The 16,708-nt window shown below is 52.4% G+C and overlaps 1 protein-coding gene across 1 annotated transcript in view; it reads right to left on the bottom strand.

Annotated features, from left to right (window-relative positions):
- MMP16 (matrix metallopeptidase 16) overlaps positions 1-16,708 on the bottom strand; it is a 164,135-nt gene that overhangs the window by 36,118 nt on the left and 111,309 nt on the right. Inside the window, exon 5 of the mRNA XM_008158863.3 lies at positions 3,505-3,666. Coding sequence (XP_008157085.1) covers positions 3,505-3,666 — 162 coding nt within the window. The remainder of the gene's footprint in view (positions 1-3,504; positions 3,667-16,708) is intronic.

Raw genomic sequence — 16,708 nt, forward strand, 5'->3', positions numbered from 1 at the left:
TTATTCGACATAGTACTGGAAGTCCCAGCCACAGCAATCAGACAAGAAGAAGAAATAAAAGGCATGCAAATTGGAAAGGAGTAAGCAAATCTCTCATTATTTGCAGATGACATGATATTGTACAGAGAAAAACCTAAAGACTCCACCAAAAAACAACTAGATTTAATAAATAAATTTGGCAATGTAGCAGGATACAAAATCAACACCCAAAAATCAATAGCGTTTTTATACACCAATAATGAATTCTCAGAAAGAGAAACTAAACAAACAATCCCATTTTCCATTGCAACAAAAATAATAAGATACCGAGGAATAAACTTAACCAAGGAGGCAAAAGACTTGTACTCAGAAAACTATAGGACATTGAAAAGAGAGATAGAAGATGACATAAACAAGTGAAAGAATATACCGTGTTCATGGATTGGTAGAATCCACATCATGAAAATGTCCATACTACCCAAAGCAATCTACAGATTCAATGCAATCCCTATCAAAGTACCAACAGCATATTTCACAGATTTAAAACAAATACTCCAGAAATTTATATGGAATCATAAAAGACCCTGTATAGCTGCAGCAATGCAGCTGAGAAAGAAAAACAAAGTTGGAGAAATTACAACACCTGATTTCAAGTTATACTACCAAGCCACTTAATCAAAACAGCCTGGTAATGGCTCAAGATTAGGCATATAGATCAATGGAACAGAACAGAGGCCCCAGAAATCCACCCAAGCCATTACACTCAATTAATATTTAAGAAAGGAGGCAAGAGCATACAATGGAGTCAAGACAGTCTCTTTAATAAATGGTGTTGGGAAAATTGGACAGATAATGCAAAAAAATAAAATAAAAATGAAACTAGGCCACCAACTTACACCATACACAAGAATAAACTCAAAATGGATAAAGGACTTAAATGTAAGTTGAGAAACCATAAAAATCTTAGAAGAATCCATAGGCAGCAAATCTAGGACATCACTCGTAACAATATGTTTATGGTTACATCTCCTAGGGCAAAGGAAACTAAGGAGGAAATAAACAAATAGGACTACATCAAAATAAAAAGCTTCTGCACAGCAAAAGAAACCATCAACAAAGTGAAAAGGGAGCCCACTGCATGGGAGAACATATTTGGCAGTGATACACCTGATAAAGGGTTAATACCCAAACTATATAAGGAACTCATACAACTTAACAAAAGGAAGACAAACAATCCAATTAAAAAATGGGCAAAGGACCTAAATAGACACTTCTCCAAAGTGGATATATGGATGGCCAAAGGACATAAGAAAAAATGCTCAAAGTCACTAATCATCTAAGAGATGCAAATTAAAATGACAATAAGGTATCATCTCACATCTGTCAGAATGACCACCATCAACAAATCAACAAATGACAAGTGCTGGCGAGGATGTGGAGAAAAGAGAACCCTTGTGCACTGCTGGTGGGAATGCAGACTGGTGCAGCCACTGTGGAAAACAGTATGGAGTTTTCTCAAAAAATTAAATATGGAACTGTCATTTGACCCAGTGTTCCCACTTCCAGGAATATATCCTAAGAAACCTAAAACACCAATCAGAAAGAATGTATGCACCCCTATGTTCGTAGCAGCACAATTTAAGATCTGAAAAGTGCCCATCAGTAGATGAGTGGATGAAAAAGTTGTGGTACATTTATTAGTACACCCTGGAATACTATGCAGCAGTGAAAAGGAAGGATCTCTTACCCTCTGGAGCATGGATGGACCTAGAGAGTATCATGCTAGGTAAGATCACATGATCTCACTCAGATATGAAATCTAATTAGCAAAATAAACTGATGAACAGAGAGGATCCAGAGACATGGAAGCCTGGAAAAGACTGTGGACACTCAGAAGGAAGGTGGGGGAGGGTGGGTGGGTGGAAGGTAATTAGCCAAAGACCTTATATGTATATATGCATAACCCATGGACACGGACAGTTAGGTGATGAGAGCCTGGGACAGGGTGCATGGGCGGGCTGGAGGGTGTGAATGGGGGGAAAGGGGGACATATGTAATACTTTGAACAATGAAGATTTTAAAAATAAATAAATAAATGAAGAGTATTCCAAGATTAAAAAAAGGGGAGAAAGAAGCAATGACCTGCTTGCATAATCTGCAGACCTTCTGTCCAGACCCCTGACTCGGCCCCAAGAAGGACCTGCTAGTTCCCTTGGATACTCAGCATGTCCAGTGTCCCAGAAACATCACCTTGTGAGTCTCCCCAAAAATCAAGAGCCACACAAGTGGACCTGTGTTTTTCAAATCTGTTTCAACCCGGTGAGAATGCCTACCAGAGAATTGCAGTGGACGAACTAACGAATGCACACAAGATTAATGAACTGAAATGACGCCACTTAAAAACTGCAGGCAGCGTCTCCTGGGCACTGGGCGTTACGCCTGCACAGCCCGTGGCGAGCAGTGGAAACGGGAGGCGCATGCGCCAGTTTAGCACAGCACATCCTCTGTCTGCACGATGAGTGCCAAGAACTTAACAGCCCTGTGGCAGCAACATCCTCCCAGGCCAAGGCTCCGGTGCGGGAGTTGGGGTGATAGTCGACATGTGTAACAGTCCTTTTCCCTTCATCTTATTCTGCACTCTAGACTGAGCCCCATAAACAAAAGCGACTGCACTGCACTAGACATTCACTTAGGATTACATGTGCGTCAGCGTAGCCATGTGTTAACTTGGACGCCCCTGTTCATTAACTTTCATTCTTAGTAATTAATTATAGGCCTATGAGGTAATTTCATTATGTCCAACCAGCAAGGGTATTTTCTGCAACTTCAAAGGTGATCTGTCTATGAAATATCTAACAGCAGCATCGTAACCCGAGAGACGACCTGTGAGTCTGCACCAAAGCCTCAGGTATGTTGGAGGAAAATCTTGTATTTCTCACCGTTTTTATTGGTTATAGTCATTTATCACATATTTTTACCTGAACTTAAACACTAAATGTTATCAGCGCTTTACTATAACTACAGGTCTCAACAAAAGTCAGTGAGAAACTCTTATCCGTGTTTAAGAATTCCTCATAATCTGTCTATCCAGGCATCTTGGATTACTGCCAACAAAACTTGATGGATTGAAGACTTTTGCCAATAGGTAAGACTGTTTCCCTAGCATTTCCCTCTCCAATGTACTGAGAGCACCTATTTCAAAGGAGCAGGCACAGCAGGAATTTCTGGACTCCTCTGCAGGGTTAAGCAAACAGAAGCAGTGGTTTTAAAAATACAACCAATTTTTATACTTCAAAAAGTAACTCAAATAAATTAGTTTCTTAAAATGTATAAAAGTCCTGCCAGGTAGCTGGGTTGGTTAGAACATCACCCTGATAGTCCACGGAAGCAGGTTCGATCTCCAGGCAGAAGCAACCAAAGGACGCGTCAGTGAGGGGAGCAAGGAGCTGGTCTCTCTCTACGTCCTCCTTCCTCTCTCTAAAGTCTACACGTCAGAAACAACAGCGCAGAGGCAGCGGTACCCACCGTAGATCTTCTGGATGCCCTGCAGGTCGTCGCTGGGGAGCTGGAAGCTGTCGGTCTCCATGTACTGGTAGAACGGGGCCATGATGGCCGTGGGGTCGTTGGAGTGCTCCAGGCCCAGCGCGTGGCCCAGCTCGTGCACGGCCACGAGGAACAGGTCGTTTCCTGTGCGGCGAGAAGACAAGGCTGACTGTGAGGCGCACCCAGAGCCGGGCCGAGCCGGACAGCTCGGAGTCCTCCACGCTGCACCCGAGAGAAACGGGGCATCCGGACTTCAACCTGCTTCCCCCTGGATGTCCTGCCTGTGCTACGTCACACGGGGTGGGGTGGGTGGGGAGGCGCGCCGGACGCCACATGCATGTAGACGCGGGAAGGGATGGACAAGGAAGGAGAGCTGAGGCACGAGCAGCAGCATCAGAAATGGCCGCTCCTGCGCACAGAGGTCCGTCTGCTGTCTGCTTGGACAGCCTGCGATGCAGGAGCCCTTTGTGAGGCCCTGGAGGCGGTTCTAACTGCCACACGTGCCAGTGGGCAGCCACGCCCACGGCAGCAGAGGAGTGAGGACGGCCTGGGGACAGGCTGCCGGCTGCCGTGTGCCCACTCACCCTGTGTTTATGGAGCTGCACCTAGAACTCGGGTCATTATTTATATCCTAGGAGTCCAGCGCTCCTGCATCGCATTCAAAATCGCACGGCACCACCCACCCTCGAGTCGCCATCTAGCCCTGCCTCCTTCTCCGGCCCTTGAAGCAGCCGCGGCTGCTGCTGCTGATCAGGCCGTCCCCCAGTGCAGGCACGTGGAGGCCGGGCCACCCTGTCCCCGACGCTGCACACGCAACCTCCTCCTGTCCAGTCGACCCGTTACGGCATCCTGTTAATTAGCATATTTCTCTATTATATATACAGATTTTTTCTGCTTACATTATTTTTTAAAATTAAAAAAAACTTCTGTTCCAGTTGACATATACTATTACATTAGTTTCAGGTGTACAGCACAGTAAACTGACATATAATTTACTAAGTGATAAGCCACTAAGTCTAGTACCCACGTGGTACCATACGGAGTTAGCACAATATTACTGAGTATATTCCTATGAGAACTCAGGCTGTTATAGGAACACTTATTTACCTTACTGACCTAGAATGTGGGACTCAGTTGTGTAGCCTCACAGTCATGGTAACTACATTTGCTCTATAACTACAAATTCTAATCAATTCATAGACGAGCTGATTCCATCCTTTGAATTCAGAGCACATCTCAGCCCAGCTTCAGTGCTGAGGGCACACAGACTCCACGGAGCAGCCTGTGGGGTTCACCCATCCCTGGTCCATGGCCTCCTCACTGTTCACTGCATGCCTACACTCTGCAGGCACAGCTCTAGGCCCAGATGACACAGGTGAGAACACGTCATGCAACAATACCCAGCCTAACAGAAGTTACATTCTAATGGGGGAGACTGGAAAAAAACAAGATAGAAAAGTAAGACATACAGGTGTTACACAGTGACATGATGCGGGGAGACGTACAGGTGTTACACAGTGACATGATGAGGGGAGACGTACAGGTGTTACACAGTGACATGATGAGGGGAGACGTACAGGTGTTACACAGTGACATGATGAGGGGAGACGTACAGGTGTTACACGGTGACATGATGAGGGGAGACGTACAGGTGTTACACGGTGACATGGTAAGGGGAGACGTACAGGTGTTACACAGTGACATGATGAGGGGAGACGTACAGGTGTTACACAGTGACATGGTGAGGGGAGACGTACAGGTGTTACACAGTGACATGATGAGGGGAGACGTACAGGTGTTACACAGTGACATGATGAGGGGAGACGTACAGGTGTTACACAGTGACATGGTAAGGGGATACGTACAGGTGTTACACAGTGACATGATGAGGGGAGACGTACAGGTGTTACACAGTGACATGATGAGGGGAGACGTACAGGTGTTACACAGTGACATGATGAGGGGAGATGTACAGGTGTTACACAGGACATGGTAAGGGGATATGTACAGGTGTTACACAGTGACATGGTAAGGGGATACGTACAGGTGTTACACAGTGACATGGTAAGGGGAGACGTACAGGTGTTACACAGTGACATGATAAGGGGAGACGTACAGGTGTTACACAGTGACATGATGAGGGGAGACGTACAGGTGTTACACAGTGACATGATGAGGGGAGACGTACAGGTGTTACACAGTGACATGGTAAGGGGATACGTACAGGTGTTACACAGTGACATGGTAAGGGGATATGTACAGGTGTTACACAGTGACATGGTAAGGGGATACGTACAGGTGTTACACAGTGACATGATGAGGGGATACGTACAGGTGTTACACAGTGACATGGTAAGGGGATACGTACAGGTGTTACACAGTGACATGGTAATGGGAGACAGGCAGAGGCGGGGAAGCCGGAGGGCACCTGCAGCCAGGACACGCAGAACTTTGGACAATGGTGACGGGTGGCTTCCAGTCTGAGGTTGGGTCCCTGCACGCTCTGAGCAAAGCAGGGACCCGCTGGGACGGACAGTGACCAGGACCCTGCGTGTTCCCTTGGGAACCAGGAGCAGTGTGTGCCAACCTGGGAAGTCGGTGCCAAGATACAGGCGACCTGGCCTGAAGCAGGAGCGGCGGAGGCCGAGGGAAGCAGTGACTTCCTGGGTGTATTTAGAAAGGACGAAGACAGTGCTGCTTAGAGAAGAGTGCAGGTGTGAGGAGAGAAAACGGAAATGGCCCTGGCGAGCTGCTCCCGTGCACATGTGTGTGCGTGTGTGCACACGTGTGTGTGCATGTGTGTGTGCGCGCATGTGTGTGCATGTGCATGTGTGTGTGTGCGCGTGTGTGTGCATGTTGGCTTGTTTGGTGGAGGTGAGCATGGGCAGCATCACCAGCAGCTCATCCCATGAGTGTTCAGTCCGAGATGCCGTGCAGTGGAATTCTGGGAGATGCAAGGAAAGCCACTTCCCGTGTCTCTCAGAGGGTGAGTGCTCTTCGTTTCCATGGACTCGGCCCGCCGTCCAACGCCCCATGCGCCGTCTCGCCATGAAGAGTCCAGCCGTCCGGGGCTGGGCCGGGATGAGGCCACGGCCTCAGTCTGTCCATGTGAAAGCCGTCCAGCCCCGCATGCTGGCTCAGCTGTGCTCCCTGCTGCGGGCATCAAGTGCGGGCCCCCCCGGGGCCCTGGCCGTGCAGCTGCTAAGCCTCAGGGCTGTGGAGGCGCAGGTGAGTGCAGGCCACAGAGCGAGTGCGGGGAGCAGGAGCAGAGAGCACTTCCCCGGGCGGGCGCCCTGCCCGGGGCTTCCCCTGAGCCCTGCCTGCCCCTCTGCAGCCCATTCTTCTTCCAAGTTAGACAGACAGGAGCGCCCTCCCAGCTCGCTGGACTTCGCGTCCTGCCCCAGCTCCCCTTTTGCTCTCTTCCTGTTACGAATATTAATAAACCATCTAACTGGCTGACGGCAGCTCGCCCCTGCACAGGGAAGGAGGGCAGCTGCAAGCACAGGGCTGCGGGTGTGGGAGCCCGTGGGCCTTAAGAAAGACTCTGAGGCTTCACGTGCTGAGGCAGAAGGTCACGGGCTGAGAGCAGACGATGGGGGGCAGGAGAGAGGAGGGGGCATGCCAACAGGCTGGCGCCCAGGGGCTCGGGGTCTGCGGAGAGCTGTCAGCCGCATGGCTGCCCAGGGACTGAAGGCAGATGGTGTCGCTGTACGGAGTGTCTCCCCAGCCTCAGCCCGCGACGTTGGGCGATGACTGCACAGTTTTGGTGTCAAGGTGAACAGGAGCGGGAGAGGACAGCAAGGGCTGCAGGCAGGTGAGGGTGTGACTGACTCGCCGGGGCATTTCCGTCCCATAAGGCAGAAGCGCGGACTCTGTGGGCCGAGGCAAGGTGATGACCTCAGTCTAGATCAGCTCCCACACCCTGATGTGGCCCGGAACACGTGCAGTCACGGAGCAAGGGCGGGAGCGGAAAGACGCTGCGCGGCCGTCAGAGCAGACTGGGGGCCGAGGTTGGTTAGAGCAATGCCAGGGGCTCCGGGTGAGGATGCCCGTGACCGAGGGGCCAGCTCCAGATGAGCACCCCGAGAGGGGGCCCTGAAAGGGTGTGGGGACTAGGGTGAGGGCTGCGCTCCCGCTGCCCGCCAGGTGAGTCCACAAGCCTCAGCGCGCGACCGTGACCGCCTCCTCCTGCCGGCCTCCTCCCAGCGTCACCTCCACCTCTGTCCTGTGCAGCGTCTCTCCAGCACAGGGCATGTGCTGGTTCAGTGTGCAGGTCTCTGAGCTGTCTTCCTGGGGGCACCCCCTTCCGGTGTGCGGGAGGCAGGTGGAGCAGGCGATGAGATGCGCCAACGTCCCCCTCTGCGGAGCCTCCCGGTGCACGGCCCGCCCGCGATGGCCACCGCGCCTCCCGCTGCGCCTCCTCTCAGTGTGAGCGCGGACTGCACCTTCTTTGGCAAATCTCCCAACCTACGTCGAGTTCTTTAGAGACCGAGATGTTGCGCTGTTACCAAGGGCAGAGTGCGCATTCAGACCTGCCCCGCACAGAGCGAGGGTCAGTCCCCACGAGGCATGAGCGGGTAGTTCCTGCGGAGGGCGGTTCCTCAGAATTGAGAGTGCAGGTAGAATTCGATTTCCCCCTGAGCCGGGCCGCACACCCCAGCTTCTGAGGTGCACCTGACAATGAGCTGCCATCTTAAAAACGCAGAGTGGCCATTTAATGCACGTGTGCTTCGAAAGGGTCCCTTCACGGAGCAAATGCACACGCCCGTCGCCTCACACATCCACTTCCGTGAGAACCTCGTTTCTACTCTCACGACGTTTCACTTACCCCGCAGTGTGGTCAGGCCGCCATGGACTCTTCGCCGGGGCCTCACGCCTCCCGTCCCACAGCGGAATGTGTGCCCTTCGCCAGCCTCCCCCTCCCCCCACCCAGGACTCTCCGCCCCCTGCAGAGGACTGGGATGGAAAAGAAGGATGCGGGAGACCAAAGAGGCAGCTACCCGCATGGCTTCAGATAACGGAACTACGGTGCCTGACAAGTGTGAGCAAGTACCTGTGGTCACAGGTAACAAAGGGGACATGGTCCAGAGGAAATGCCTGGGGGGATGAGAACTGGTTCGCTTTCATGGACTATTGTGGAGGAGTTACAAAGATCGGGAGGTCAAAGGTCAGGCAGGGGAAAATGAAAAGGCACAGGACTGGCGGCTCAGTGGTTGAGCATCGACCTATGAACCAGGAGGTCACGGTTTGATTTTGGTCAGGGCACATGCCTGGGTTTCGGGCTTGATCCCCAGTGGGGGGTTGTGTAAGAGGTAGCCGATCAATGATTCTCTCTCATCATTGATCTCTCTCTCTCTCTCTCTCTCTCCTTCTACCCTCCTCTCTGAAATCAATAAAAATATGTATTTTTAAAGGCACGGGACTGCAATTACAGGAAAACAAGAATTTTTTTCTAAAGATGCTACTCTGAATAAGAAACAAATGCATATATAAAACCTTAATAAAAAAATTGGAAAAAAAAAGAAAAAAGAAACAAATGCAACGTGGCTACTGAGGTCACACAGTCACAGGTGGAGATACACACACGAGGAAGGAGGGGCACTTAGGAAGGTGGGGCACGAGGCGTGTGTGCATGCGTGCAACATGGGGAGCAGACCTCCGGCGTGTCCACAGGCCTGCGCAGCTGAGAAGGCGGCGGGAGAAAAGGAGGGACCGGCGTTTTCAGATGCCGGATACAGAACACAGACTCCAGCATGAGCACCTCTGGGTTTCAAACCGGATGCCTTTGCTAAGACACACATCTGACATCACAAGACATTAGGGCAGAGCGGCCCACCAGGCCGTCAGGGAGTGTGGCTGGCAGCTGCTCCCGTGGGCTCAAGGTCAGGGCCGGCCTCCACCAGGCGCTCCAAGCGGACCCGCCGGGGACCCAAGCACAGCCGTGGCTCCCGGGACCAGGACGAGCCCGGTGACACCTGAGCTCAGTGCTGGCTCCCAAACACCTGAGGGCGCTCCTGCTGCTTTGGGTCGGAGTCCCAGGGGCCTGTGCCGGGGTGACATCTTGTTTCTCTCTTCACCTGCCCAGCCTCCAGCCTGTGCGCCCCGCTCCTGCCCCAGCGAGCAGGTGCGCGGAGCCTGGCCCTGGGCCGGCCTCAGGACGCGCTGCCCCGGCGGGTGCGTGTGGGCCCGGGGCTCTGTGAGAGCGCGCCCGTTCTCACCGGACCACAGTCTCTCAGCCACACACGGTCTGCATGTTTGGACCAATCAGGGAACCGCAGGAGACCAACGGGTGAAACAGGTCACCGCAGCCGGCCCTTCGTTTCGGGGACCTGCCCCCTCCGGTCCAGCCGGTGCTCGGCCGGGTCCTGCTCGCCTAGGGAAGGTGAGGCCACGGCACTGACAGATCGGACGGAGCCCACGGGGCTTGCCACCGCACTGTCAATGGGAAGCACTGGCCGCGGAGAGCTCCAGGCATCATCATTCTTCAGAAGCCGGGCAATCCTAATTGACCCTGCACGGGGTCTAAAGGAGCACTGTCAATGAAGCACCGCCCTGTGGTTCGAATTCCACTAGAAACAAAAGCTGCTGTCGCATGATGAGCTTTAGAGAATTAAAGAGCGCCAGCCCACGCCCGCCCCGGCCGCGGTTCTGCACGCGCTGACCCGGGGGCACCCAGGCCAGGGTCCGCCTCCGGCTCCCACAGGAGGCGCTGCCGCCCGGCCGGGCTGGGAGCTCACGGCGTCTCTGATCTCCGGGTCTCGGTGTGCTCCCGTCTCAGAACCCCCACAGCGTCCAATGAACGATCACGCATTCACCACCACTTTCCTGTCATAATTACGTCTACGTTCATCCAATGTTCCTTCGCCCATCCACGCATGTCCACACGCTGTTCCCTGGGAGCACACACACCCCAAGTATTAGGAAAGGACGGTGCAGCCCGGCCGAGTGGCTCAGTCGTTGGAACATTGTCCGACGTGCTGAGGGCTGCCCGTTCCATCCCGGGTCAGGGCAGGTACCTGGGCTGTGGTTTGATGCCTGGTCGGGAGCGCAGAGAAGGCAACCAGTAACGTTTCGCTCTCTCCCTTCCTCTCCCGAAGCATGTCCTCGGGTGAGATTAAATCTGTTGTGAGTAATCCTAAAGGTGTTATCCCATAGCCTGCTCAAACGCCGGCCTCTCAGCGCCCCGCCGACGCCGTGTCTGCTTTCTCTCCCCTCAGTCCTCTGGCGCCCCAGCCCCCTCAGCTCACTGCCAACCTGAGCTGAATTTCTCATTTCCTTACTAATATCTTGACATTTTCTGGCATTTAAAATATAAGGAAATCAAATACCCGTCTAATAGGTCTTCCAAAAATCATTACGTTTTTCAAAGGTATGCCACCATGGGGCATTCACAGTTTTAATTCACAAGCACTCATGTAAGTCAGCACAGTGCTCAGCCAGGCCTGCACGCAAGGAAGGGGCACCCGGGAAAGCTCCGGATCCACACCAGAGAACCGGCCGCTTCCCTCAGGCTCTGGTTTGACAGGAAGTCGTTTTTCAGCGAGCCAGGCACGTCTCATGTCTTCGCAAATGCAGGAAAGTCTTGCGAAGCAAAACCACGCATGGCCGTGGCTCACCGCACTGGGCCAGTTCGCAGGGCTGCCCCTCCTGCTGAGCCGGGGCTGAGACGCGGCTGGCCAGGGCCACGCCACCTGTTGGGGGTCAGTCTGTGCTGTGCTCCCGCGCTCCGGGGACGGAGCCCCCCTCCCTCCCTCTGCAGCTGGGACAGAGACACCCATTTCACTGACGAACACAAACGTAACGGGTAACACGTGGCCGGGCATCGCATCTCCTGCACACGTGGACTAAGTCCGCGCTCGCCCCCATAATCAGAGGCGCCTGCGACAACCCGGTGTCCAGGCCTCAGCCACTGCCACTTCCATTCTTCAAAGTTCCTGATTCTCATCTAAAGAGCAAGATAAACTCACGAACAAACTAGAACAGACTCACAGGTGGAGAACAGATGGACGCCTGTCAGAGGGGAGGGGGAAGGGGAAGGGATTAAACACGTAGAGTCACAGCCCTGGTGATCTACCGTGCCGTCCGCCACGGGGAGGGCTCTCAGGACATTGCAGCAACACCCCGTCTTCGTGCAGTCGGGAGGGCTTACAGCACAGGCACGCGGCACCCACAGCCAGCCGGAGGGTGCCGGAGGGTGCCGGAGGGTGCCGGAGGGTGCCGGCGGCCGCGGCCTATTGGGAACACACGCCTGTTGGGTCCTGCAAAAGGCTGGGCGTCACTAAGCCTCTTCCGTGTCTTCTCCGTCTGCCGCTAGGGAGTAAGAGTGAAAGAACCAGAAAATTTCCTTTTTAGCAATAGGAATGCTTTTACCTGGCCATGATTTATCCAACTTTTCGGTAACGCAACCTCAATTTCAATCCTCACCGGAGGATATGTTTCCATTGATGTTGAGAGAGAGGAAGGGAGAGAGAGACATCGGTCGGTTGCCTCCGGGTGCACCCTGACTGGGAGTGGAACCATCACCGAGGCATGTGCCCTCCTGGGAACCACCCGCAGCCTTTCGGTGCACAGGACAGCGCCCGCCAACTGAGCCCGCTGCCAGGAGAAGGCCTCTTTTTAAAGAGGGGAGAGAAGTGAGCACCTTGGGTACCACCCGGCCCAGAAGGCAGTTCTCACAGTGACCCCTTGAGGTGGCGTGGTCACCCCCAAACAGCAGCCGAAGAAACAAAGGTCTGGAGAAACTTGACGAGCCGGGAAGTGGCACAGCACCTCGGGATTTCGGTCTGTTTGAACTCGAAGTCCCGTTTCTGTGCTGAATATGACCCTCCATGAATTACTACCCCCCACCCCCACCCCCCAAAAAAAACTTCTCTGGAGTAAGCGTCATCGCCCACACCGAGGCGGAGACCAGTGCTGACTCCTAAGGCCACCACACCCTCCGGCCTTTGCGCAGGAGTGGTTACTTCCATGCGCTTTCACGGCAAATAGGAAGAGTTTACCGTCCACCGCACGTCCAGCCGGGAGCAAAGCCATCACATGACCAAGTCTCCCAGGAGCCCAACCATGTCCGCCGAGGACACCTGCCATTGGCTTACCTGGGGCGTGTGAAACCTCACCACCGCGACACCCCAAAGGGGTCCCTACTAAGGACAGTCGGTCACCTGCTACAAACTGCCCTCCATAACCAGGCTCCCCCCCGCCACCGCCGCCAGAGCCACCTTCCCTGCAGCTCTCCCTTCCCACCCGGCTCATGGCCTGCCCTCGGCCACGGTCCTGCGAACCCCTGCCACACAGCTGCAGGCATGCCCTCCGCTTCCCTTCCTTCCCTTCCGGCCGCCACAGGGCAGTGCCCCGGTCATGGCCCTGCAGCCCCACTCAGTGACTGACAGGAGTGACCCTTTGTCCCAGCCCATCACTTCCTGTGCAAGCACTTCTTCAGGGACTGTTTCCCAGAAGCACCCAGACCTTCCACAGCCTCCCCCGGCCATGCTGCTTGGCTTCTTGATTTCCTAGCAGCGACTGCTCTTACACAGCCCACCTCCAGCTCTGCAGGCAGACTTCTGCACATTCCCCGAAGTCAGCCACACATCCTTAGTTTTCAAAAAGTAGAAAACGAAAGATTTTCTATGTCCATAAGAGTGAGTGTCAATACTTGAAAGCCCTAAAATACATTTTTGTAGTTGTTTTTTGTAAAAAACTTCAAGAATGACATTCTAGTTATTCACTGCTACCAGGGGCTGAGCGAGGCGTCTCTTTGGAGGCTGGGGTGTGCCTCCGGGAGGCCTGAGGCCAGAGTGCCCTTCCAGCGAGGCTCGGGGGCAAACGCGTGCTGGTTACTAGAGAAGTCCCTGCTCCTGGCTCTCCATGTGGCCTGGGCTTCTACAGAACAGAGTGACGGGGCTCTAAGGCAAATATAGTGAGGAGGAAAGATGAGAGAGAGAGAAAGAGAGAGAGAGAGAGAGAGATCCATCATGAGTTCTGTGTACGACCCAACATCACCGCCACATTCTGCTCATTAGAAGCAGTTAATTCAGTGCCCCACAGCCACTAGGAAGGAATCACACGGCTATGAAGGGACCGTGCCTGAGTGTGTGGACACCCATTAAAAGCACCGACGCCAACACGTGCCTTAGTTGGACTCAAACTGTAATTTATTCAATTACAGAAACCAGGAAGATAAAGTTAATCTGGTTGCCACTGTTGCTGTGAATATAATTCCACTGACTTGATTTTTGTGGTAAGATACTGAAATATAATGAAGTTCTTTATAGTAGCCTATATAATAAAGAGGTAATATGCAAATTAACCCTCACACCCTCACAAGATGGCTGCCTATGACCAGGCCAGCAGGGGGGTTATTGAGGGATGACCAAACAACTGAAGAAGCAGGCTGCGTGGGGCGACCAGGTTGGCAGGGGGGTTAGTGAGGGGCGACCAAACGACTGAACAGCAGGCTGTGTGGGGTGACCAGGCCGGCGGGGGCGGGGGGGCATTGGGGGCAACCAGGCCAGCAGGGGGGGCTGTTGGGGGCAACCAAGCCAGCAGCGAGGGGGAAGTTAGGGGTGACCAGGCCAGCAGGGGGGCACAGTTGGGGGCAAACAGGCCAGCAGAGAGGGGGCAGTTGGGGGCAAACAGGCCAGCAGGGAGCGGGTAGTTGGGGGCAACCTGGCCGGCAGCGGGGGGCAGTTAGGGGCTACCAGGCAGGCAGGCAGGTGAGTGATTAGGAGCCATTGGTCCAGGATTGTGAGAGGGATGTCCGACTGCCAGTTTAGGCCCGATCCCGGGGATTGGGCCTAAACCGGCAGTCAGACATCCCTTGAGGAGTCCCGGATTGGAGAGGTGCAGGCTGGGCTGAGGGGACCTCCCCATGCACAAATTTCATGCACCAGGCCTCTAGTCTATATTTATAAAAGCCAAGTGATTGGAACAATGGAACAAGAGGAATGAGTGGAACTACTGGAACGGTCAGTTGCTATGACATGTACTGTGGTGGACAACTGGCCCGATTGGGACCCCGAATGCCCCCTCCTAACCTCCTGCAGCCCCTCCCCGGCACTGGCCCAGCCGATCAGCCCCCATCAGGGCAGGCCTGCCGGACCCCACCCATGCACGAATTCGTGCACTGAGCCTCTAGTTTTATATATTATTCAAAAGGCTTAATAACCTTACTGAGTGCATTTCCTAACATTTTGATAAGGCACTGCTGCCTGCAAGAACTCAGAAAACCAATTATTTCACATCAAAAACTTTGAAGAAGAAAAGGGATAAAATGCTGCCTGCTAAACCACATTCAGTGTTTGAATAAATTAAAGAACACATTTGCATACTTTAATAGAGAAAATTTTAAACTCTGAAAAGACAAAAGTGTGGATATACCGTTTGAAAAGTCATCAAAGTTAAATACCTCATAGCCTGGATAGAGGCTTCAGAGACGGGGGGCTGCCCCCGGCAGAGCCTACCGCCTGGTGGCTAGTGCTGAGGTCCAGAGCCCTGTCCCCGACGAGCATGTCCTCGTGTGTTCACAGGCTGACATCTCCATGGTCGCTTTAACATTCCCCTCTTCCTATGTCACTTGGCCAAAGTTATACTTTTCCTTCAATTCTTAATTCACATGCCTTTTTGTTTTTTGCATGGAAACTTCCTGACGGGTAAGATTTGATTAAGATCAAATAGTATTTTGGGCTTCTGTACTCTTTGCAAGACCCATTTCTGAGGATGGACACTAGTTATGTGCTTTTTGATACATGGAAGACGACATTCCTTGCATCTATGCAAATTATGAAGCATAATACTAACACAGTCCTAAAAATCATCTCACTTTGGGAACCCCCGTCCCCTTGCCCATCTCCTTCTCCGCTGGTCCCTAGCCCATGCTCCCGCCTCCTGAGGGCTGGTCATTACCCTGCAGCTGTGACCCTCCCCCTGGCTGCGAGAGCGCGTTTCTGTGCCTATATCTTCCATTGCCCTAGTTTTTGAACCTCAGACCAAATGGAATCATGGTGTCTTGTCTCCTGTAATTTTTCTTATTCACCATCTTTCTCTCAGAATGGTTTATGTTGTTGCTGGTAGCAGTTGTGATACGTTGTCCTGCCATTCAGCATTCCGTGTTTTCCTATAAACAATCAGTGCACATTAGCCTCCTAACACGGACCTGTGGGTGGTTCTGCTTCCTTTGCTGTTGGAAACAATGCCAGTGTGAAAAGACTCTGGTCAGACTACCAATGTGTCAGAAATGAAAACCGCGAATCCTGGGCTCTGCCTCCTCGTCCCCCAGGGTGCGCACATGCGCCAGCTCCTCTGACCTTGAGCCTCAGCGACACTCGCTGTGATGGGGATGTGTATGTGGGATTTTGTTTTTATTGATTTAGGAACTTTGCTTTGGAACTGGCCTGTTCAGTCTATTTACATTCATGGAGGTTAATGATCTATTTGGAATTTTAAAATTATTTTATTCTGATTTTTTAACTTGTTCTGTTTTATACCATTATTTTTCCTTTATTGACATTTTAAATTTATACTCTCCTTAAAACGTATTTTTTATTGGTTATCCTTAAAGATTGACTACGTCCACTTAAAAACATCTGAGATTTATTCCTTAACCTTACTGCTGAACAATATAAGACTTTAAGAATAATGTAATGCTGTCCGTTCCTTCCCTGGTTTACCTGCTATCACTGTACAATGAGCTTCTGTCTCTTTTTAACTGCACAGATTACGCATTATTATCTTATCCTATCTAATAAAAGGGTAAAATTAACTGTCACTCCATCACAAAGATGGCAGTGCCCATAGCCACAAGATGGCGGCACCCAGTCTTCTCAGCCCCGCAGGAGTCCCCCAGTCCTAGCGTGAGCGGCCTGGCAGAATGCTTGCTTCATTACTGCAGTGACGAGGAAACCGTTTCACGCCGGCTGCAGATATACCTCTGGCCAGGCTGGAGCGTGGAACGCTTGCGTCCTTGCCTTGATGACGAGGCAAGCGTTCCACACCCGGTCGCGGATGGGCCTCTGGCCCGTGGAGAGCCTCTGGGCAGTGGGCGCAGAGTGACCAGGCCCCACAGGGAGCTACTGGCGCATGGATTCATGCGCAGGGCTACTAGTAGATAGAATATTTATTAATTTCTTTGATCAAAATTCTTCCTTTCATCGAAGATTCTTCTTATAGGCTCCTTCTCATCCTGTACTAC

This window comes from Eptesicus fuscus, chromosome 19, assembly GCF_027574615.1.
Source record: "Eptesicus fuscus isolate TK198812 chromosome 19, DD_ASM_mEF_20220401, whole genome shotgun sequence".
NCBI classification, from domain to species: Eukaryota; Metazoa; Chordata; class Mammalia; order Chiroptera; family Vespertilionidae; genus Eptesicus; species Eptesicus fuscus.